The sequence below is a fragment of the Sesamum indicum genome, linkage group LG6 (assembly GCF_026168435.1).
Source record: "Sesamum indicum cultivar Baizhima isolate 11 linkage group LG6, ASM2616843v1, whole genome shotgun sequence".
Classification (NCBI taxonomy): Eukaryota; Viridiplantae; Streptophyta; class Magnoliopsida; order Lamiales; family Pedaliaceae; genus Sesamum; species Sesamum indicum.
Window position 1 is genome coordinate 18,245,914 of NC_142662.1, and position 24,670 is coordinate 18,270,583.

At 31.9% G+C, this 24,670-nt stretch overlaps 2 protein-coding genes and 1 pseudogene across 2 annotated transcripts; 2 read left to right on the top strand and 1 right to left on the bottom strand.

Annotated features, from left to right (window-relative positions):
- The first annotated feature begins 1,391 nt into the window (after positions 1 to 1,391).
- Positions 1,392 to 2,851, top strand: LOC105164198 (uncharacterized protein At4g22758). The gene is made up of 2 exons (XM_011082804.3): positions 1,392 to 1,878; positions 2,216 to 2,851. The coding sequence occupies exons 1-2, from the start codon at positions 1,569 to 1,571 to the stop codon at positions 2,371 to 2,373; spliced, it is 468 nt and encodes a 155-aa protein (XP_011081106.1). The 5' UTR covers positions 1,392 to 1,568; the 3' UTR covers positions 2,374 to 2,851.
- Positions 2,852 to 7,918: 5,067 nt separating this feature from the next.
- Positions 7,919 to 11,592, top strand: LOC105164197 (protein cornichon homolog 4). The gene is made up of 4 exons (XM_011082803.3): positions 7,919 to 8,274; positions 9,332 to 9,513; positions 11,092 to 11,214; positions 11,316 to 11,592. The coding sequence occupies exons 1-4, from the start codon at positions 8,203 to 8,205 to the stop codon at positions 11,356 to 11,358; spliced, it is 420 nt and encodes a 139-aa protein (XP_011081105.1). The 5' UTR covers positions 7,919 to 8,202; the 3' UTR covers positions 11,359 to 11,592.
- Positions 11,593 to 14,447: 2,855 nt separating this feature from the next.
- LOC105164196 (subtilisin-like protease pseudogene) lies at positions 14,448 to 16,944 on the bottom strand (annotated as a pseudogene).
- Positions 16,945 to 24,670: the final 7,726 nt, after the last annotated feature.

Genomic DNA, 24,670 nt, shown 5'->3' on the forward strand with positions numbered 1-24,670 from the left:
AGTGAAAAAATTACTTTTTGTAGTTCTTGAGATGATTTGATGAGAAATGTAGAGTTGTGATGTCATATTCCCCATACTAGACAAAGACAAAAGTTGATAAATTTCGCCGAACCTTCCCTATCCCAAACTCTTTTCGACACAATATTCCAGCACCATGCAATTATTTTTCATGCGGCATGCATTATCTTCCCACAAATTAATCATTAATATCCTCCAACCATATCCATATATATATAAGTAAATTATAAAGACATCCTCTGAGATTTGGCATAATTAATAATATTCTCTCATTATTTGAAAAATTACAAATACTTCTATAATTTTAATGACCGTCTAACAATTAACCCAATATGTTAGTGTTTCATCCATTTTTTATGGTGAACTGACCATAATACGCTTGTGGATTAAAAATTATAATTTTTATTTAATTTTTAATTTTTTTAATCTTTTTATGAAATAAGTGGATAATTTTTTTATAGTTTTTAAAAATTTTTCATCCCTTTCATTTGATTTTTTTAGTAATTTTTTATTTTTTTTGAAAAATAAAAAATATTATAAATGCAAAATTGACAATTTCATACCTCCATCCAGGATTATATAATTTCATCAAATATTATGTGCATATTTGTAATTTTTCAAACAATAAGGGGGTATTCATAATTATTCAAATCTCAAGGGATGATTGTAATTTTTCCTATATATATAATATAATATAATATATAATACATATATATATTATTTCAATTTCTAACCTATATATTTAAATTAGCTTAGTTATATGTACTTAGTAATTCTTAATTGGTTATTTTTTATAATTGCAGGATTCCAATCATCAAAATTTTAAAAATAATTGGAATTTGCTGAGGTGAACAAAATTAAAACTTTTACTGACTAAGTAGTTTTTTTTATTTCCCCATCGCCACCATTGTCCCGTCCCCCCATAGAAGGGGCCAACAGCAACCCTACCCCCAGCAAAGGGGAGCGACGCTGCCGTCACCCAGCGAACAATAGATATATCTTGGCGACTGCTATAGCCTAAGTCGGAGTCGACACCCTGCCATGATAGATAGTACATAACAACAATTCAAATTATATTTTTATGCAATTTCATTTTTTATTCGCATGTAAGCTTTTATGTGTGAGAGGAGAGGTTAAAAGATCATCCGGCCAACAAATTAACCTCAAAATTTAAAAGTGTTTTCCCCTTTTTTTTTCCTCGCCATTGCTTATGTGTGAAGAGATATTTTCCACGTATGTAATTATGTTGCAAAAAAAAAAAAAAATATCAAGTCAGCGAAAATCCATAAAAAATCATAGTTCTCATCAATTTCCGTGTACTTTTAAAATTTCGGTAACCAAAGTCTTGTAAGGATTATTTATTGCCACCTCTATATATTTGGAGTTCTTATTTTACCATCCCTTATACACGGGACAATAGACGATTATGCCTATATAAATCATCCTAGTACTTTATAGCTTGCTCATGATATTTTATCATCTATATATATGTACGAAGATTTCTTTTTCAAATTGTCTTTTTTTTTTCTTATCTTTCTTTCGTTACTAAGATGGACTCTTTATCATCTCCACGTAAACGCCAAGGCCATGGTGTCAAGAGAGGAGCTTGTTCGGAGTCAGGGCGGAAGAACGGTAGTGGAGGAGGCGGAGAGAGTCGGCAGCAACTGACAAAAGTGTTGCTCAATGTGAATATTCAAAACAGTTTCGGGGCAGTACAGGTGGTGATGTCGGCGGGAAACACTGTAGGGGAGTTGACGAAGGCGGCGATAGGCATTTACGTGAAAGAGAAGCGACGCCCTTTGTTGGGGAGTAGTGATCCCGAGTGCTACGAGCTTCACTACTCCCAGTTCAGCCTCGAAAGTGAGTATTATTTAATTTTTTATTTCAAATTTTATTATACTTAACACTTACAAGATACACGATGTGTGTATATATATATTAAATGGAACAAACGCTCTATTTAAAAAGTAAAAAGAATAAAAAATTATGACGATGTCTCACAATTTTGCGTTTATTGAATATATACAAAAGATAAAGTTAACGAAATATACACAACTATCCAAAATAGAAATTAAAATAAATTTATAGATAAATAGAGGTATAAAAAAAGTTAAGATTCTCCTAAACAATTTTTTTATTTTTTATTCCAAATTTTTGGGTGAAGATAGTAAGAAATATTGGCATAATTGGACTGCAGGTTTGAAGGCAGAGGAGAAGTTGATGGAGTTGGGATCCCGCAATTTCTTTTTATGTCCAAAACCTGGGTGTGCAGTGAATTCATCTTACTCTAGTGAACCAAGAATAGTAGCCAAGTCTCCTTTTATTAGTACAAAATTCACCAATTTCTTACTGTAGTTTGTACTGGATTCCCATCCCCCACCCACCCCCCATATATAAATATTATTAATAATCCTCATATACAAATATATAATAAACAAATCATATATTTATATATATATATATATATATATATGTGGAACAATGAAATTTAATTTAGTTGGCGAAATTAAAGTCTCGTGACTTTAAGATCGTGGGTTCAAACTCCACTAATATGTGGAGTAATTTTACTTTAATAGTAGGTGTTGATTAGATATAATTATCTGATACTGATTAATAGTATATGATTGTTATAATTGTTCCTGGTATTTTTTAAATATCGATATTTGATATTAATCATTGTAATAATAGTCGATTGTAAAGAAAAAAAATTATATATAGAATGGGAATCAAGTAACATTTCATCATGAGATTTGTATATAGAGTTTGGATTAATGTAATCTTTGGGGATATATAAATACATTGATCCAAGAATTTGATTTCTTCTTTACTCTCACTTATCTTCAGTACTTGTGCTTAATTTTGCATTTCAGTGGATTTTGTTCTGAATCTGCATTAGTTTTTTTCGAAAAAAAAAAATAATTGTAAGGCTTAAATTTACAAATTGAATTTCTCAACAAGCCTAGAGAAAGTCCTTCAAGCCTACAATGTACCATATTACAAATACTCCCTATTGATACATCGGGTGAACTTTCGACTTGAGAACCCAATATCACTCAATTAAATATCAACGATAACTCGTCTAAATCCCTGCATAAGCCATTAGGGCGTCTGAGAGAGACTATCTGGTGTCCTCAGAGTTGTCCGAGTAAATTTCACGTCTAACCACACATACAGCAATCACCGGCTCCATAAAATCCTACCACATTTTTGCTACGATCTGTAACTTTTAATCCTATTTACCCCTATGTGTGAAATGAGCAAATACCCCCCAATGATCAATGGTTTAAATAGGGGATAATTTGTTATTTTATTTTTCACTTTGCTCATTTCTCATATCACATAGGATAAATTGTATCTTTTCCCCAATTTTACCTAATATATCTTTAAAAGATATATTTTAAATCCTTAATAAGAAATTATTTAAATTATATGAATAATATTAAATATAATAAATTTCAAATTCTTCAATTTTAATTTTAAACTACGTATTGCTAAATATTAATGGAAATCAAATTGTTTTCAAATAGATTCATTTAAATTTCTTTTTCCAAATACTTCCCTCAAATCAGAATTTCACCCATAAAGAATTCTTTAATTTCTTATCTTACAAATGAGGTCAGTTTTAGTGTTTAGCTACAACTAGCATGAACCCTGTATCATGCACAAAAGTTTATAAATTCAATAGCCGTTCCAATTATATGATATTTTGTGAAATATTTAAGTTTATAATATTTTATCAATAATTTTTTATTTTTTTAAAAATAAAAATTAATATTTAGAACGGCCAAAAATTTAAAAAATGTGTTACGAAGGCTGTTTCAAAATTTACGATATTTGGCAGATTTATTTTGGCACTGGTTCAAAATGTGGAGGGAAATTTAAATTTTAGAACCGCCCCTATTTCCAATTTATTCGTTTTGGCATAAAATTCTGAAAAAAATTGGGGAAAATCCAATTTTCAAATGGCCGTTCCAAAAGCCATTTCATTATGTTAATATCTAAAGTCGTGTAAAAAGCCGTTACAATATCTATTTTAAATTTCAAAACTTTTGTTTCCAAGTACGATATCTTAGTCTTCATGTACCGGATTTATGTCAAACTTAAATACATATAAGACGATGTCCATTTGATCACATCTGCCGGTTTGATTTAAAATCACATGGTCTGATTCCAATGATGTACCTGATTGAAAAAATACTTTAATGTTTCGAATATAATATCTCGACATTTGTGAACCCAATGGTCCAAAACTTCATCATATGTATTCTTTTCTTAGTCTGATCATATCTAATGGTTCGATCTAAATTTTGGCGGTTCAATTAAGCCATGCAGCACAATAATATAAGATAATAGTTACATCAATGTAATACTAACAATTATGAATATATTAATTTATTTCATATTGTAAACATATATCAATCTCAATTTCAAATATTTTATGTACTTCAATTGTATTATTCCACACAATGGATACTTTTCTTCAGCATTAAATTGTCCATTACGGATTTTTATTAATTTTTATATATTTTTAAAAAATAATTCTTTATTTGAAATTCCTTTTGGAACGGCTTTATGAACGACTAACCAATATGATGTCATTTTGATTTATGAAAAATAATATACAGAAATGTTAGAACTCCTTTTGGAACGACTTTATATATATAACAACTCATTTTGGAGCCGTTCCAAAATTCTAATATAAAAGGTAATTTCAGATTTTTTTTAAAAATATTTTCTGAAAATTTTTCAGTAATTTCTGAAATTTTTTAAAGTTATTTTAATTTTTCTGAAATTTCTGAAAATATTTCTGAAATTTTTGAAACTTATTTTAATTTTTCTGTAATCATATGAACATTAGAAAAAATGTTGGGATTTTATTTTATATAATTTCTGAAAATATGTATAATTAGTATTATTTTTATGTAATTATATGAATATGTTCAATTTGTGTAATGTGTTAATTTTATCAATAAGTGTAATTTGTGTTAATTTAAGAAAATATGTGTAATTTCAAAAAGAAATTCTGAAAACTTTTGAAATTTAGTTTTCTGAAATTTTTGAATTTTTTTAAAAAAATATTTCTGTAATATTTTCAGTAATATATTTATGTATTTTCTGAAATTTATTTTACTTTTTTTGTAATCTTATGAATATTAAAAAAAAAGGTGGGATTTAATTTTATGTAATTTCTAAAAATATGTGTAATTTGTTTAATTTTGTGTAATTTTAAGAATATGTATAATTTGTGTAATTTGTATTAATTTATGAATATGTGTGTGTAATTTTATGTAATTTGTGTTAATTTAAAAAAATTATGTGTAATTTAGAAAAGATTCTAAAAGTTTTTAAAATTTAATTTTCTAAAAATTTTGAATCTTTCCTGTAAGTATTTTTGTAATGTTTTCAGTAATTTCTGAAAATAGATATTTATGTATTTTGTGAAATTTATTTTACTTTTGTTGTAATCTTATGAATATTAGGAAAAAAGTTGGGATTTAATTTTATGTAATTTATTAAGTAATTTGTTTAATTTTATGTAATTTATTTTAATTTATGAATAGTGTAATTTTATGTAATTTGTGTTAATTTAAAAAAATATTTGTAATTTTTGAGTATTTGGTCTTGGTTTCGAGACCCACCACACGGTTGCTGGACCATCACAACTCAGCATGTCCATTGCTCCATCGCCCTCGAGGAGTGGATGGATCCCACCTAGCCCGATCCTCCAGTGCCGCAGCCTCCAGCTTATCCCTATGTACTCGACGGCGATGACGAATAAGCGGAAGACAGGGAGGCTGATTTAAAATATGATTTCTTTTTATTTGTAAAAATACAATATTTAAACAAATTTTTATTTATATAATTAAATAATTTTATTTTCTTATTATATTATATATTTTTTTATATAATATTACACATTTAAGAAATTAAAACTACCTATATAACCAAAAATCTAATAATTTATTTTTACAAAATGAATATTAAAATAGATTAAATATAATTAAATATTATAGAAAATATTTTAGATTTTTTCATTGCTTTTTTAACGGCTTTCGGAATAAAATTTACTTTTATAAAATCAGGAAGTCGTTACAAAAACGTCTAAAAGATAGTTATCAATTTTGAAAATGATCGTCCGAAAAGTTGTGCCAAAGCAGTATAAAAAACAGTTACAAAGGCTGACACAAGACCAACATGCGCATAAAGAGTTACAAAGGCCGTTACAAAAGTCATACATATATGTATTATAAAGACTGTTCAATAATAATTAAATCAAATTTAATTTGACTGTTCCAAAAACAAGTTCAAATGCATTTTCTGCATTTGGACCATGCTTGTAACAGCCTCTCATGGCCAACAAAAAAACCATTACAAATTGTAACGACCATGAAGTAAGTCGTTACAAATATTTTGTAACTCCCAAAAAAACTGCGGTAAGGATTGCTGTTGCAAAAACCGTTACAGTTTTCAAAAACTATTCCAAATCAATAATCTGACGGTTACTATAAAATGATTTTTTTTAGTGATAGAATTGGGACAAATCAAAAGATATTATCCTGAAATTAAAATTTTGTAACGAATGAGATTATAATTGAACAGGGCCTAATATATAGAATTAAAAATGAGATTTTTCCCTAAGAATACATATATAATAAGAAATTAAAAGTGCTGGAAATATAAGATATAATAGAAATAATATACATAACAAAAAAAATTCTTGCAGGTCCAATTATATAATCAATCATAAGATTATAAATACAAATATCATATTAATTTTTTAAAGTTAATTTAATTTTATAATTAAGGGATAATTGCATTCTCCTTCCTTAAGATTTAGTGTAATTATACGTAAAACCTCTGTGGCTTGAAAAATTACATCTAGTACCCTCGGGGTCTGCTTCCATCTAACAAATATGTCTATCTGTTAGTCGAAATTCACTGAATTTGTTGATATTAATGAAAAATTGAATGAAAATCGGTATTTGCCTTTGATTGACTTATTATTGGCTATTGTAGGTCAAATATTTTTTTTGTGAGTAAACTATCTTTATGTATACAATGTGTAAAGATGTATAAGAGTGATTTGGTCATAAAAATTTAATTGGTAATAAATATGGACTTTTTATCCAAGTTTTTTGTTAATATTATCGAATTCGATGAATTTTAACTAACAAAAAAACTTAGGGTATGATTGGTTTGTAGGAATGGAGCATGAACGACATAAGCATTCTCAAATCCATTCCTACACCTCTGATTGGTATGCATTAAGTTTGAGAATTCTCATTCCCATAAGAATTCTTATTCTATTAAATAAGGAATTCGCGATTTCCACCCCCAACATGGTATTAGCTATGTAAATAAATAATTACATAAATATATATTTTTAATAATATATGAGATGCTTTATAAATCGTTTATAACCTACCGTAAGCAATTTTTGGAATAATATTGTTATACCATTGAATTCTACTTTTTCAAAAAAATATGAATAAATACTTCTTTTAAAAAAATTATTAAAGAAAAAATTTGTCATAAAAATAATTTTATTTTATTACTAATTATTATTTTATGATTATTAATTATGTTAATGAAATCAACTAAGGAGCTCCGGGGTCAATTATATTATCTTCTAATTTATTGAATATATCAATAATAAGAATGCTATTAAATGCAATTCCATTTCCTTCTTTATTTCATTATATTCTCATATAATTCCATTTCTACATATTAATTATGTCGATATTTGTTAGATATAAATTTACGTGTAATTATACAAAATCTTAAAAAATAAAATATAATTATTCGAATAGTTAATAGTGGAAGGTTGGGGGCAAAAAATATGTAAGTGGAGAGTGGAAGACTATTTGCTCCGCTTGAGTCCAATTTAACATATGTTGAAGCTCTAAAGTGATTGAAAAAGAAAAGAAAGTTATATGGAAAAAGACTTCTTAGACTCATAGAATTTGGTCTCACACACCTCAAAAGATTCTTCTCTCCGAGCAACACCTCAGCTAGGGTTTCAACTCCGATCATCTCCGATTCTTTTCTTGTCATTTCAACCACCAGGGGCCACTGTGCACCTGGCGCTCCGATTACTCAACTCCCTTTACCCTATATCCTCTGTATAGCTCCCTGAAAGAAGAACATTCATTGTCCCAGAAAGATTCGAAGGAAAAAGAGGATATGGGGGATGTATTCGCGTGGCTGCTCTTCTTCTTCATACTCATTGCCCTTCTTGTTATGATTGTTTTCCAGGTTATTTTACCTCCCAAAACCATGTTTTTTTGGATTTACTTTATTTTGTAGCTTTTATGCTGTTGACGGGACGCATAGTGTTGGGAAGCTTTTGGCAATTTTTGTTTTCCTTTGATTTTGTGCATACTTTGGTTAATTCTGTCGTTTTTCAATGTTGAGTACGGTATTCCTTTGCCTTGAATGTTTGATGAATTGTGTTGAAATTAGAATTATTGGATTGAAAAGAAGTTGGTGTTAGAGTTATTAATTATTTAAAATTATTCGGTAGGAAAAGTATCTAAGTTTATTTGTAGACTCAGTCTGTTGACTGGTAAAATGTTGCCAATAGTGATGCCTCAGAGAAAGTCTAATCTTTTATTTGAAGCGGTGGATTAATGATTTTTCAGGCATGATACTGGGGTACGAAACTATAACCAGTGTTTTGCATTTGGTCTTTCTGATAGAGTCCATAGAATTTGAGTTCGTCTAAAAGTCTAAGGCTTTGGCGGGGTTTAAGGATCAGGTTACTTTGAAGAGGGGGTCTTTACAACTTTTTATACGTAGAGAGTAGTTTTGAAGTGTGCAAGATTAAAATCTACAGGTATTCAACATTCTAGATCCATCTTTTTGTTCTGTAATGGATGGCAAGGTAGTGGACCATCCTGGATTGAAATCTGCATTGGATCTTTGAATTCAAGCTTCCAGTTAATAATCTGGAGATAATAAGTACTTCTCATGCGTTCAACTTGAAGAATGTATAATTTTCTTTTTCTTGCTAGATTTTGAATCAGTAGGTTAAAACTTCTCTTGCAAATGAGATTGTAGGTGTTCTTAATAGGATTGTTTTGAACTAGGATAGAGCAAGTTATTGCAAATTTCAGTTTTCTGTTACAGCTTCAGAGATGGTAGGATGTGAATAGACCAGGACTTTGATCTGTTACAATTGTAGCTTTGTTACCTACTTGCTTCGTTAAATTCCATGTCACAGTACATGGTGTTTCGGTGCTTCTTAGTTATCTTAATTTTCATGTGAAGTGCATGGTCTGCAAACTTTGTAAACATTTTTTCACATGTGCAGCTCATGTGCTTGGCTGATCTAGAGTTTGATTATATCAATCCTTATGACTCTGCATCTCGAATAAACAATGTGGTTTTACCAGAATTCATCACACAAGGAGTGCTATGCTTCCTCTTCCTGGTAACAGGGCATTGGGTTATGTCACTTCTCTGTGTTCCGTACCTGTACTACAACGTGAGATTGTAAGATCTCTTATTCTTTTGCTTCAAATTTAAATTGATTTGCTCTTCAGGAAATATTGGATGCCTATATATACCTAAGATTGCACTGATAGTTCTAGTCCACCAGTCTATAATGCACAGATGCTCCAAAAAATTTTCTGGTGCAATGTCGGACACGGACACGGCATCCGCGTGCCGAAAATATAAAATAGAAAAAGAAAAAAAAAATGACACAGAGGCATGTCCGACAAGTTTCAGACATGTTTAGGATTTTTTTTACAATTTCACAAAGTTTTGGGCTGTCTTTAAAAAAAAAATGGAATGAGTTACGATTGAACTTGACTTTTATATCCAGATTAAAAAGAAAAAAAAATTAATTCACTTATCTCAGCCGAAAAGTTTTGGGAGCACATTACTAAAAATCCGAGAGATGGTCATGATGATTTAACTAATTTGGATTATTAGAAAATTTTCATTGCGTACTTTTTGAAATAAATTGATTATGTATATTTTTTAAGCCAACTTCTGTTAAGAATTTAGATGTAAGACATGCTTATTTTATGTTTTATTTGTTAATTTTCCATTTTGCATATTTTAAATTTATTAGAAATTGAAAGTATATATGATAAAAAATATATTATATATTAGCCGTGTAAGTGTCGAGTCGTGTCCTATTTTTTAAAATATTTCATGTTGCTGTGTCCGATCCGCCTCCATGCATCATAGCCACCAGTTAATTGCGTGGTTGTATGTGTATCTCCGTATGCCTATTAGCATAATCATTTCATGAATACATTCATTTTTTTATGCATATGGATGATCTATGTTTGGTCACTGCCACCCTGTCTGGAACCTAGGGCTCTGGCTGAGGTTGAGTGGCGAGAATAGTAGCATCATGATTCATGATGCCTTTGAACCACTCTGCTGTCCAAAGTAAAATTAAAGTAATAATACCTAAAATAAAATCAACATCAAGCTAATTTATTTAGTCAGCAAAAGCTTCTAAAATAAATTATGGAAATATATTTTGGAATATTGAACTTATATTAATTAGAATTAAGAAATATGTCAGCATGATATAGGAGAACTGCACTAAGTGTATTTTCTTCTAAAGGGTGGATTTTACAACTTTTTTAGCGCACTGCATCTGCTGCATGTATTTTTCTCAACAGTCCTAGTAATTTACTGAATAAGGAGCTATATTCAACTTTTAAAGACTTACACCAGTATCACGAACTTAAGATCCTGCTGAGGCTTAGAGCAATAATATAAAAGTATATTCAATCCTGTCGTAACTTAACCGATATCTATCTGTTGTTACTGCTATACATATATTCCCTTTGAATTACTAGTTTTAATGAATATGTGTGTAAATTTTATTCTTACTAGTCTTTCTCTTTGTTTCCCAATCCGCAACAGATCTTTTAGCATGCATTGCATCTTGTTGACCTAAGATGAATTACTGCTTGATCACATGAACTTCTCACATATTCGAAAAATTTTGTTCATTAAATAGGCCATGCCAATGGGATGTAATTTAGGCCAATTGACCACCCATGATTGTCGTATATTTTTTGAGCTGTTATTTTCTTTCATCAGGTACCTACGAAGACAGCACCTTATAGATGTAACAGAGATCTTTAACTTGCTCAATTGGGAAAAGAAGCAAAGACTTTTCAAGCTTGGTTATATCATACTTCTTCTCTTTATGTGCTTATTCTGGTAAGTGAATCATGCAACCTACTCTCCTCATTCAGTGTAACAAGGGTTTAGATCCTCCAAGTTTCTATAACATAGTTTGATCACATTGTTATTTGGTGTAGGATGATTTTCAATGCACTTGAAGAAGATGAACATTCATTTTAGTTTCCTGTTTGTACTTGGTGACGTGTGAGCAATCTCAGCTGCTGAATTATATTGGGGGAGTGCTTCGACAGGCTCATTGAGTTAGACTTATTTCCTTGTAATTTACAATTTGAGTAGATAAGTTACAAAATTAGAGTCCTCTGACTGAGTTTTGATTTTCAACCTGTAATATTGTACAACCATCCTAAGTTATTTCATTTCCATTCCTATTGAATTTATGATCCTTTCTTTTCATTGATGTCGTTGTATCAAGTAAGGTGCTTTCGGTTCTCTAGTTGTATGCCAAGCAACATCTGTCTTTGCAATGCCAAAACTAAGCTTTTTCTTGGTTCTTTCTTCCTGTTTGATAACGAATTTGTAATGGTGCTTGCAACAACTTTAGCAGAATTACTTGATTCACTGCAAAAATGTTCATCAACTTTCAAGTGTATGTTGATGGTCAAGGTTGTAAACAAATCAAATTGAGTAGAGTCGACTATGATGTTATTTAAGTTTGTTAAAGCCATCGATTTTGAAGATTATATTGTGAATTGCAGTTGTTTCAGATTATATTTTGAATTGCCAGTTGTATGGTAGATGTATAAATAAAAGTAAAAGCTTTTGTTTTGATCTCTTTCTCCAGGTAACTTTTTTTTTTGGGGAAAGGTAAATTTCATAAATGGAAAAAGGAGGTATAATACAACAGTGCTCATATGATATGTAATCCCTCGACAGGCCAAGGGATACGCCATAATCTATAAAGTGCACTAGAGCTGACAGAGCTAGGAAGATTTTTGCTAAGAATTCGTAATCTAACATCCTCTATGATTAAGCTAGCTAACATAGCCGGCGACTTTGAAGTGTGCGCGAATCGTCTCATATTGCGTTCCCTCCAAATGTGATAAACGCATGCCTCAAGCAGCGCACGGTATGCCATGTTAATAATGTGTTTGCCGCTCCACTTCCTAGAAGCCCATTCAATATCCATTCGCCACTGTCTGTTAGGCCAGAGAAATCGAATAGTTCGTCTGATAATAGTCAAACAACGTCTACTATACTGACAATGAAAGAACAAATGCGTGTATGTCTCCAAGTTGTCCTCAGTACATAGGACGCATCCTCCTAAATGTGATAACCATTGCTTGTCCTTTGTAGCAAGCTTTTCCTGAATAGCGATGCAGAGAATGAACATGTGCCGAGAAATTTTTAGAGGTCCAGAAAGTAGTTAATACCAGCCTACTTTTGGACCCAGGGGATCAAATAAGCGATAGATGGCTTGTGTGGTGACAATATTGCCCGAGGACCGCCACAAAATTCGGTCATTACCTCCGTGAATGATAGGTAGTACTTGCAAGATCTCCAGACATTCGTAGTTAGTGATAGAAGGCCATTGCCACTGACCCTCGTGAATGACAGCCCACAACCTACTAGATTCCTGCAATCCAGGTCCATGGGAACTCTCTGAATAAGAGGGCCTACATGGTGCTAAGGGTTCCTCCATAAATAAAAATTCCGCCCATTATCGATGCGGGTAAACAACCTCCGATCTCAGCCATGCCCTTAACCGTATAAGTTTCTTCCAACACCATGAGTTTATTTCAGATATAGTTCAAATAGAGGAGTCCCGAAGTCGTCCTTGGTGTAACCATTTCACCCAAATGGATGTCCCGTCACAACGAATAACATCGCACAATTTTTTACACATGAGGGCCCGATTCATCATCCCAATGTCTTTCAATTCTTGACCCCCTTCATCTTTCTTTTGCACACCTCCCTTCAAGCAATTTAAGCATACCCACTACTCCCCGTACCTTTCCATAGGAACTTCCGTAAGCGTTTTTCAATTTCATTAATGACCGTTTTTGGGAGAATGAAAGTCGAAAGACCAATAAATACTAAGGGACAAAAGCATAAATTTAATAATTTGCACTTGTATTGCATATGATAAAGCCAACCCCTCCCATCCAGTAATACGAGACTCGATTTTATTCAGCAAGGGTAGGCAATCAGATATCGAAAGTCTAGATGATATTAAGGGGAGTCCTAAATACCCCATTGGCAGTTGTCCCTCTTGGAACTCAAGCATCGTCAGCAGCTCCTCTTTCATTCCTTGAGCCGCTCGGGACAATATGAGATGACTTTTTTGCGCATTTAACCGAAGCCCCGACCAATCACCAAAGTGATCCAGTCCGTCCTTGAATACACGTATAGAGTCCACCGCTACTCGACTGAATAAGATAACATCATCGGCGAAATCCAGTTGGAAGATATTGGAGGCTTCACATTTCCAATGAAATTGGAAGCGTCCATCTTGCTCAATAATTTGGAGGAAGACCAAGTGCATCACTTCCATAACAAGGACAAAGAGGTATGGAGATAGAGGATCACCTTGGCGAAGCCCTCTTGAGCCCACAAAAAAATCGTGTGCCTTCCCATTCAAGCCCACCTAGAATGATGGTGTTGTAATACACTCTTCAATCCATCTCATAAATATGACCGGGAACCCAAATAATTGAAGTGTGGCAAGGAGGAAATCCCACTCTTGGGAATAACCGCCAAGAGCGTACAATTGACCTGCTTTAAAAATTTCCCCGTAGCAAAGAAATCCAAGACAACTCTAGTGACTTCATCACCCACGACTATTCATGCAGTTTTAAAAAACCCCGACGAATAGCCATTCGACCCATTCTCAAGGTAACTTTGCAAACGTTCTAATAGGCAGGCACATTTGGTTCAATTCTTTTTCTTTTCCATTTTTATCATTTTTAATGGTACCAAGAGTAATTTTCTTGCGAACCTGGGTATAATGGTTACTTTTATAATATTTTTTTATTTTTTTGTTTCTTTGAACATATTCGTCGATTTAGAATTTGGTTTAAAATTGTTCATGTATTGGATTAATTTTTAAATTTGAATACATTAAATGATGAAATGAATTTTATTTTATTATAAGAAGAAAAAGTAGACCTGAAAAGTAATTTTTTCTAAAAATAAAAAATTTTCAACTAAAATAAGAGAATTTCAACTAAAATCAGAGAATTTAATAATAATAATAATAATAATAATAAGTGAAAGCAATGAACTATTCATTATTACCCACGACAAAAAGAAACCAAATCGAGATCTGAACAGAACAAGAATCATGTTACTGAATTTACAAAACAACGAGATGAATAGTTCAGCAACAAATTATTATTAGCAATTATAACATCCCAGGTTATATCTATACTAACATCATTAACAACATCAACCAATTCATGACAGTTTGTTAAACAGAACGCAATATTTTGCTAGAAAGATATATTCTTCCAGGTTCTTTAATCAACGCAGTATAACGGCAATAGGACTCCTGACAGAGCGCCTGGAAGAATTCCATTTCAGGTAACCTTGAACAACACCAATGTTCGAGCTGGAGTTTAGTCGGCTGAACGTCACCTGATATTGCAGTTTCTGGTTAACCTCCAAGAAATCGAGCTTAGAGGGTTCAACAACTACATCAATTCCAGGTGGTGGGACGATCTTGACCACGTAAGATGAATTTGCCTCGCCGACATTTGTTACTGTCCTGGTATATGTCTGAACAGTTGGCTGAAATGGACTAAAAGTGAGAGCAAATGAAGGGTAGTTGAGCTGAGCTTCCGGTATCCTTGATTCCGCTGAGCAATTCACCTTGCGTTGCAAAATTGAGGCGACTTGTCGGTCCGTGTAGTTCAAACCGCACAGATAAGGAATGTAGTCTTTTGGTTGGATATCGTAAATGAGTCCTGGATTGTTTGCTCTTGACGGGTTCACATGGCCTGAGCCAGTGGCGAATATGTTGGCAGGAAGGAACCTTTCGTCCTCGATCGGGTTCTGGGCCAGATTCAGGATGTCGGCTGTAGTCATGATTGCTGATTTGATGGCAGCAGGAGACCAATCAGGGTGCGAGCTTTTGAGCAGGGCAGCAACTCCACTGAGATGTGGGCATGACATGGATGTACCAGAGATGATGTTGAATGTGGCATTTGTGTTTGTGTTGTTCTCAACTGAGACAGGCCATGCTGCAAGAATGTTCACTCCAGGGCCTAAAATGTCGGGTTTCAGGATGCCGCGGCTCACATAGTTCGGTCCTCTGGAGGAAAATGCAGCCACCACAGGCGCACGATCATCGCCAATGATAGTTCCTTTGAACACAATTGCGGCCGTGGGTGTGGATGTTGAGTTTATATAAGTCTTGATCTTTAATCCATCGGCGTAACTTACGTGCGTTGCTGGAAGGACGTGGGATTCGGAAAGAGTAAGGTTCGCATAGCTTGCAGGATTTACCAGAATCATGGCGGCGCCACCGGCGGCCTTCACTGCTCTTCCTTTTGCAATTCTTGTTGTGAATCCTATTTCACACACTACTATCTTCCCTCGTATATCAGTTCTGTTCAATGATGCTGCGGTGCAAAATTGGATATTACGATCACTCGTGTTGAGCATACCAGCATATACAAGAGGCAACGATGTTGGTGGGAAATCCATTGGTTGAAAGGTCGACTCGCCATCGAATGTCTGGTTGTTTCCAAGAACGGCAGTCGCTCTTATTTTCCTGTCGATAGTACTAGCACCAACCGTGAGGATCCAGGGCGCTTCATTGGACAACGAGAAGTTAGATGGACCGCCATTTCCTGCTGAGCAGCTCACTAGGATGCCCTTCTCCATTGCACTATATGCGCCTAGCGCAATGCTATCGTCGTAGAAATTGTTTGCAAATCCACCAAGTGATAGAGAAAGTATATCGACTCCATCATCGATGGCCGCATCCATTGCAGCAAGTATATCACTTTCCGAACAAGAAACAGAACATACTTTATAGATAGCCAGATGAGCAAGCGGAGCGATGCCAACGGCCGTCCCATTAGCATTGCCAAACACATTTGCACCTCTTACAAAGTTCCCAGCAGCAGTGCTGGCCGTGTGAGTGCCATGGCCATTGTCATCTATTGGGCCATCGAAAGAATTGAAGTATCGAGCTCCAATGAGCTTGTTATTGCACTTTGTCGTGACATTGAAATCGCACTTTCCCTTCCATTTAGCCGGTGGAGGCGGCATTCCTTTGTCGCTAAACGAAGGATGATCAGGAAAAATCCCGGTGTCCAAGACCCCAATAATCACACCTTTACCATAATTCGACTCATTCCAAAATCCCATGTTCTGGTTTAGCCCCAAGAAGTTCGGCGAATGTGTCGTATGCAACGACAATTTCCGCTCAGGATGTGCTGATACGAACCCAACCTTATTCTCCATGGCTTTCAGCTCATCTGCTGATAATCTCGCAGCAAAACCTTTGAACACATTATGATACGAGTAGATCATCCGTCTCCGCTCACCTGAGGCTGCCGTGAACGTTGACAAGAATGTGTCATACCAGCTATCCAAATCATCGAGCCGATTCGGGAGGCCATCAGGGCCATCAACATGTACTATATATGTCTGTAAGGTACTTCCATCAGGTGTATCACTCGCAATTGTTTGGAAAAGATGGAAATTGAGCATGCAGATGAAGGTGAGATAGGGAAAGAACCCCATTTTTTTCAGCAAACAGCAAAGCTTTTTTTTCTCTCAAAGTACAAAAGTTTTAGAGCTATATGGGATTCTGATGGATTGATGTTTCAGGTTTCTTGAACTGTTTATATAAGTTTGTTTCCACCTTCTGTTGTGATAACTTGGTCGTGATGATCAACTTGATGTCCAAGACTTAACGATATCGACTTAGTCCTAACGCGAGACATCATACCAAGTTTCCTCTTTATTTAGGGTTGATTACACTTAAGTTGTTATGAAAAATATGAAATTACAATTTTCTCCTAAGGAAGTTTCAATATTACACTTACACCCTTTTTAAGAACTGTTTACATCTGCCCTTCTTTCGTTAAGATTTGAACGAAAAATGTTGATGTTAACAAAACAATTACATATATCACCAATTTTATCTTTTATTTAACACTCCAAATAATAAATATTAGGTTTATTAGAGAAAAAAATATAATGATGTGAACATCACTCCATATATATATACTTCTATATATATATATATATATTATATTTGTATCTTTATAAGCTAAGGATGATAAGGTTGGGTTTGTATCAGCATGCCCCTGAGAATAAATTGTCGTGTATACGACTCATTTTTCTAAATAAATTCTAAAATCACACTTATATCCCTTCTGATACTTTTTCATTTATACCTGACTCCTTTCTGTTAGAATTTGGACGAAAAGTACTAACGTTAGCAAAAACATTACATAACTTTCTAATTTTACCCTTCATTAATATTCTCATATAATAATTTTGTACTTATAAACGAAAAAATGTAATGATACTAAACTCACTCCACACACACATATATATATATATATTATATTTATCCACTTATAAGTACAAAAATACACACGATAATGTTAAATGAGATACAAACTTGAAAATTTATGGAATTCTTTTACTAAGGTTAGCATTTCTCGTCCAAACCCTAATGGAATGAGGTCAAGTGTAAATGAATAATTTTTTAATGGAGTGTTAGTGTAATTTCATAACTTCTTTGGGGGAAAGTGTAATTTTACATTTTTCGAAGGAGTTTAAGTGTAATTAACCTGCTACACTTATATAATTAGTTGGATCATGAAATGTAACAAAAACCAAGTCTAATTCCCCCCAAAACAAAAAAAAGAATGGAATATGCAATTTTTTGAAGATTTAAGTCGGCAAGTTTTGACCATCTCAAGGAAAAGATATGGACATGGTCTCATTTAGAGTTGCAGAATTTCTTAAGAAATTATAGAAATTGGAATTTACAGCAAATACCATACGAAGTGATCTTGAGGAATTTGTCAATCACATTTTCTGAGTTACTCAATAATTAATTAATAGGTTCATCTTTCCAGAGATGAAGGACCATTTCTCATCATTATTCTATTTGACGAGTTCCAATCATAAATTTATTTGATTTAACTTGTGTATAGTTTTTAAGCTTAATTACAATATATTTTTTGAATTTTGACATAATTATAAATACTTTTGATTTTATCAGTCATCAAACAACTAGACCAATTCGTTGGTGAACTGACCGAAATGTTCTTGTAGATTATAAATTATAATTTTTACTTATTTTTCAAAAGTTTTTTTGTATTAAATGGACGACCTCTTTATGATTTTTATTTTAAAAAAGTACAGTAAGCACAATTAAATCTAAATCCAAAAATTATATAATTTATCATATATTAGAAGTATTGATGATTTTTTAAATAATAAGAGGTATTTATAATTATTTTAAAATTCAACAGAAGCTCGTCGCAATTTACGCTCATAGAAAGACGTAAACGACAGTGGTGTCGGGAGCAAGTGACATATGGTACACATACAAATTAATGTCCTACTGCACGACTCTTTCTTATTTGAAACTTGCCGTGGATTCAAACCCAATGCATATAAAACTTTAAAAATGTGTTGTAAACTTTTAGTTTGTACGTAATAAAAATTTGGAGTGTTTGAGAATAATATTCTGAAACAAAAAGATATCAAAGTTTTTGGGGAAAAAGGTTTGATGGAGTATTAACAGGAAAATTGCAAGCAATTTCTACGTGATACTGAAATTCTTTTAGTGATTTATCCTCCTGTATTTTTCGAAATGTAGCAATTTACCTCTATGTACTTTTTTAAAATGAACCAGTTTGATTCTCTAAATTGCTTCATTATAAAAAAAAAAAAAACATAGGAGGATAATTTGCTAATTTTTTTTATAGGGGGATAATTTGTTCATTTATAATATCACAGGGGTTAATGCGGCCTAACTTAGTTGATGAAACTAAAGTCCTATAATCTTAAAAGTCATGGGTTCGAACCCCGCCAGGAGTTGTTGTCTACTGTAATAGTAGGTGTTATTGAGTAGGATATGATTATTGTAATAGTTTTTGTTAGATATTGATGTTGACAAAAATGATTGTACTTGTAATAAATTTATTTCATTTAATAATAGTTCATTGCTCTTACGTAAAAAATAAAAAAATATCACAAGAAAATAAATATTGCTCATTTTCTATAAGTGACTTTTATGGAATTCACTTACCTGCTCATGGACCAGTTGGTCTGCCACCAACTGGGTTCATGGGATGGCTTGGGCCATTGCAAGAAATATTAGAGCAGATATCAATATTATTAATGAATAGGCTAATAAGTTTCTTTTTAAAAGATTGATGGGTTGATAGTCGTAGGCGTAAAGCCAAGTCCAATCAAATTAATGGGCTAATAAGCTAATAATTATTTTAAAAAATAATCATTCATATATTGCTTTCAATTCCTAGTTTTTTTTGTTGAACTACAAAAATGGTGGCAAATAATAACACAATATCCACATCAAACAAATTGATATGCGCAGCAAAATACCAGTCTTTCTTTTAATACGACCTGGATTACAAATAGATCTCCTTTTATATATTTTATATTTTGAACGAATCTAACCTCATCTCCAATCCAGTGATTCTTCATTTTCCACGTGACTACAGAAACGCAACAATTGACTATTACTTAAGTTTGTGGGTCCTTATTTATAGAAGAGTCACAAAGACTTGTACCTAACTTTTTTTTTTTTTTTTTGAGAGGAAATAGGATTTTGTTAATAGATCAGTGTCCATGAAAATCAGGCAGAATGGGTTCCTGGATATTAACAGCTATCCCTGGTGCATGTGACATAGTATGAGTAGCTGCTCTTGCTAACAAATAAATGAAAAACGATTTTCACATATGGACCTATATAAATCCTTAATATCTCGAACGAAAGCCCCCAATGTTGAATTATTGGAGGTTTGTTGATTTGTAAGCAATTACCCTCGAAGATGACTTTTTTCCACCCTTTCATCAAAACCAGTTTCACTCCTTTTCATACTAGAAATGCTTCTGTTAGAGTTAGTTATCCAGTCGATATAGCTTCCATTAGAGTCTCTATAAAGAATCCCTGCCATATTGAAACTATGTAAGTCTCTAAGGTCAAGCCCCCCATCCTCCATCTTTTCCCATCAAAATCAATGAATCTTTGATCTGTCTCTGTTCTCCCAGAAAAATTATGCCATTTGACTGTTCAATTTCTGAACAAGTGTCACCGGAATCCTAAAGTTGGGATTGACTGTAATACAGACTTGATGACCACCAACTTATCAGCCTGGGATAATTTTTTTTCTTTCCAGAATTTATCTACTATGCTTTGGAATAGTTCTGCTCCAGATCTATTTTTCATCCCTCATAATCCTACATAAACATCATGTCTCTTTTCAATCCTAACTCCCAACACAGTAGCCAAACCCATTTGATCATCCTCACTAGGGTATTGGTCTATGTACCCAATTTGAATTCATAAAATATATTTATTTTTCTTCATTATTCGATTTATCAACCGATCTATCTTCAATTCAACAAATTTTAGACATCCAAACATTATTTACCGTATAATATTTTCATAAGATTATTGCAAACGATATAATAAATGATATATCATTTAAAAAAATTATAAAAAAAAGAGTTATCTGTGAATTAATCTCAATAATGTCGAATTTATCAATAAATTATGGGTAAAAATAAAAAATAAAAAAATAAAATTTAATTTAATTAGTAAGATCTACAAAAAAAAAAAAATGGATCGAAAAAAAAAAATCAGGTCCGAGTCTGACTAGATCTGGGTCTGGTCGGATTTAGAGACCCATAACAAGTTTTAATTGGAGTTTAATGGATTGAGTAGAAATTGTGTCTAAATTAATTTATTTAAATCTTTTTGGGGTTAGTTTGAGACTAAGTAAAATAAGAGCCTACATCAATTTATGAATATGATCCCAATCACATAATTACGATAACATATTCAAAATATTATGAAAAGATATCCCCTTGAAGAAAGTGAATTTTTTATATAATTCCTGCACCTAATTATTCTAATAAAATTCCTAAGAATGTCCAATTTCAAGATGATTATTCTATCCCTAGACCTTTCCATGATCCTGCCTAAAAAACACAAGTTAGTGGAAACTTTTGACATTTATTATTAATCACTTGTAAATTATACCAATCATTAACTCAAAACCAATCCATGTCATACATATTGCCACTCACAAACTACACAACTATTAAACCAATAAATTTAATTATTTTCTTAGAATAAATATTGATTAATTAATTTAGTTAATCACTTCAAAAACAATTTAAATATAATAAACATGACTAGTATTTGATAATTGTACATAACATAACATCACTTTCATAAAATTAAACTTTATACCTTAGCATCTGAGTTTTGAGTTGCAAGACATTAAACAAATATATATCTACAAAAATATCAATTTCATCATTATATATACTTTAAAAAATATCTATATGTAATTTAGTAATTTTTCTTTTTTTTACAGAAACTGCACATTTTAAATAATAACAATAAAGCAACAAATTTTAACAAACTCACATAAAGCAAAAAATAAAAAGAAAAGAAGTATTAAAGGAAAAATTACATTTTTGGTCTCATATGTTAAGATTTTTTTTTAATTTTAATTGTTACGATTCTCCTACATTGCATCCTATAAATTAAAAAAAATAAAAAATTCTTAGTCCTCACGTGACTTTTTCATCCACCAAAAATTTTTAGTCAGGGGGCCCATGACTTCTCCGTTAGTGATTGGACGAAAGTACGTGAGGACTAAAAATGAGAAAATTTATAATTTATGGTATGTAAAAGTGAAAAAATCACAATAAACGAGATTAATTTAAAAATAAGCCTAATTTAGGGAACTAAAAACACGATTTTCCCATAACCTCAACATACATCTTGCAGGATTTAAACCCATCATCTTAATTATTAGATTAACTATCATTTGGGAAATATTTCTTTCAATTCCTTGTAATTAACGTCGAGTAGTTAAGTTTCAAAATTAGGGTTATCTAATCTTGTTAATTTTGAAAATAAACTTGGAACAATTATGCAAGAGCGTCCTAAATATTTCCAGTCGTATTCATCTATGCTATTTATCTACACTGTATTATAATTGGTGAAGGGAGAATTTGGTGTTACGATTATAATTTCTTTTTTTTTCCTACTCCAATATTATATATCTTTTATCTTATTTTCTCGAATTTTTTATAAATATAGTATAGTTGTATTAAATTATCATTTTATACATGATTTATTTTTTTTGTTTCTATATAAAAATTTTGAACCAAAAAAATATATAAATATTTTGTTAAATAATTTAAAAAGAAATATGTATATGCATATTATTGTTGAGGGAAAATCTTATTTTTTTGTCCCACATGATAGGCTTTATTCAATTTTAGTTTCATTCATTACAAAAATCACAATTTTAGGATAATATCTTTTGATTTGTCATAGTTTTGGCCCCAACTTCAAATATTTGTTGAGGAACCCTAATTTCTCATTTTTTCCCTCTTTTATGTCAAGCCATTATTTATTGTTCCCCAAATACGCATCACGTGAGAAACACATGCCTCTTCAACCGGCACTTAACGTTTTCTATCAATTATTTAATATTGGGATCAGAATTAAGATAAATGATAAGATATTATCCCTAAAATTGAAATTTTTATAACGGATGAGATTAAATTGAAGAAGCCCTAACATATGCAATAGAAATGAGATTTCCCCTATTGTTGTTGATGAATATATATCTTCTCTTAATCACGTTATTATATATATAATTAATATAAGCTAAGGTTTGTGCTTTAATTTTTGGATTCCTGTCTTTTTAGTTAGAATATAGACCAAATAAATTAAAAGGTATCTCTTTGGAAATTCTGCAGGTAAAGGAACATTAATTCACATCATTCTTGAACCTAATTTATTCTCAGAAAATTCCTACCACTTCCATCCGTATCTTCTCCATTTCTCCTCAGAATTATACTTTTGTTCCCTACACATTTCAGTATCTAAAGAATATTAAATATTCATTGTTCATAAACTGAAATCAAATCCAAACAATAATTCCTTGTTTGATTGGTGAAATTGTACTGTCTCTATGTCAAGAGGTTGTGAGTTCCAATTTTATATATGTAAGTATTTAGCCGACTCTTGACAGTAATACGTTGGTTTTTATTTTTTATTTTTAAATTTGTTGGTTGTATTGTTCCCAAAAAAAAAATGAATAGTATTTATATAATGTATTTTATATATTGATGGGTTTACATGTTTTTGCTACTCTAAAAGTAAAGGTATTCTCGCTGGAATAATGTAACACCTGCAAAGTGACACCGCGTTAGAGCCAAGTCGGGAGGGTTTCTGGCGAAGACTGTCCGACGCTCAAATCAGTGTTTGGGACTTGGTTCTCGAAGAGAGAATACAATAGTAGGAGTGACAAAAATTATACCTGACTGAGGGAGAGCCATGAACTTTTGTAGTCTAATTATGAAAATCTCTCAAGATTTTAGTGTAAATATTTCCACATAATTTGAATTTAGAAATATTGATGTTCTGTGTATTTAATGTTGTAATAATAGTATTAATACGTTGGTCGATTTTAAAATTATTTTTTACAAGAAAAACTGAAATAGAAAAATATAATTCCCCCCCCCCCCCCCCCATAATTTTTGTATGTAAGTTAGATTCAGCATCCACTTTGGAGATGATTATTCTATACGTAAAATCTCTTACTTATTCTAGCAACGATTAGAAAGCAATTAATAACACAAGGTAGTGCAAACTTTTGACTTAATTAATTAATGCTTGATTAATTATTTAATCATTTTATTAATTAACTAATACTGATATTCAGTAACTTCAAACTAATCCAGATGATACGGATTGCCACTTAGGAACTAGACACAATTAATTTAATTCTTTTATCCGAAATTCAGTGTTCTTCAGTTGGTCTTATCACTTGTTTATGACTAGTGATGAATCAATTTGACTATATATTTTTTAAATAAAATGTATATTAATATGATTTACGAGATTCACTTCAAAAATAATTTATCATAAATAATGTTATCTACTTAACGTAATTTTCCTTTTTTTTCAAAAATAAATCGATGGAAAAAAAAGACAATTATATAACTTTACACTTCAAGACAGGATTGAGGGCAATAAAGGAATTTCACCTCCAATAAAGATTAAAGGAAAACCACACGATTTTAGAGATGCGTGATATTATCAATTAGGATAAACTACAACGAGCTCTTCTGAAATTTGACATAATTATAAATATCTCCTCATTGTTTGAAAAATATTAATTGCAAATTATCTAATAACTAGTCCAAACCATTAGTCACTTTTAGGTTTCATGTACTTTTTTGTGAACTGACCAAAATGCCCTTATAGATCATGAATTAT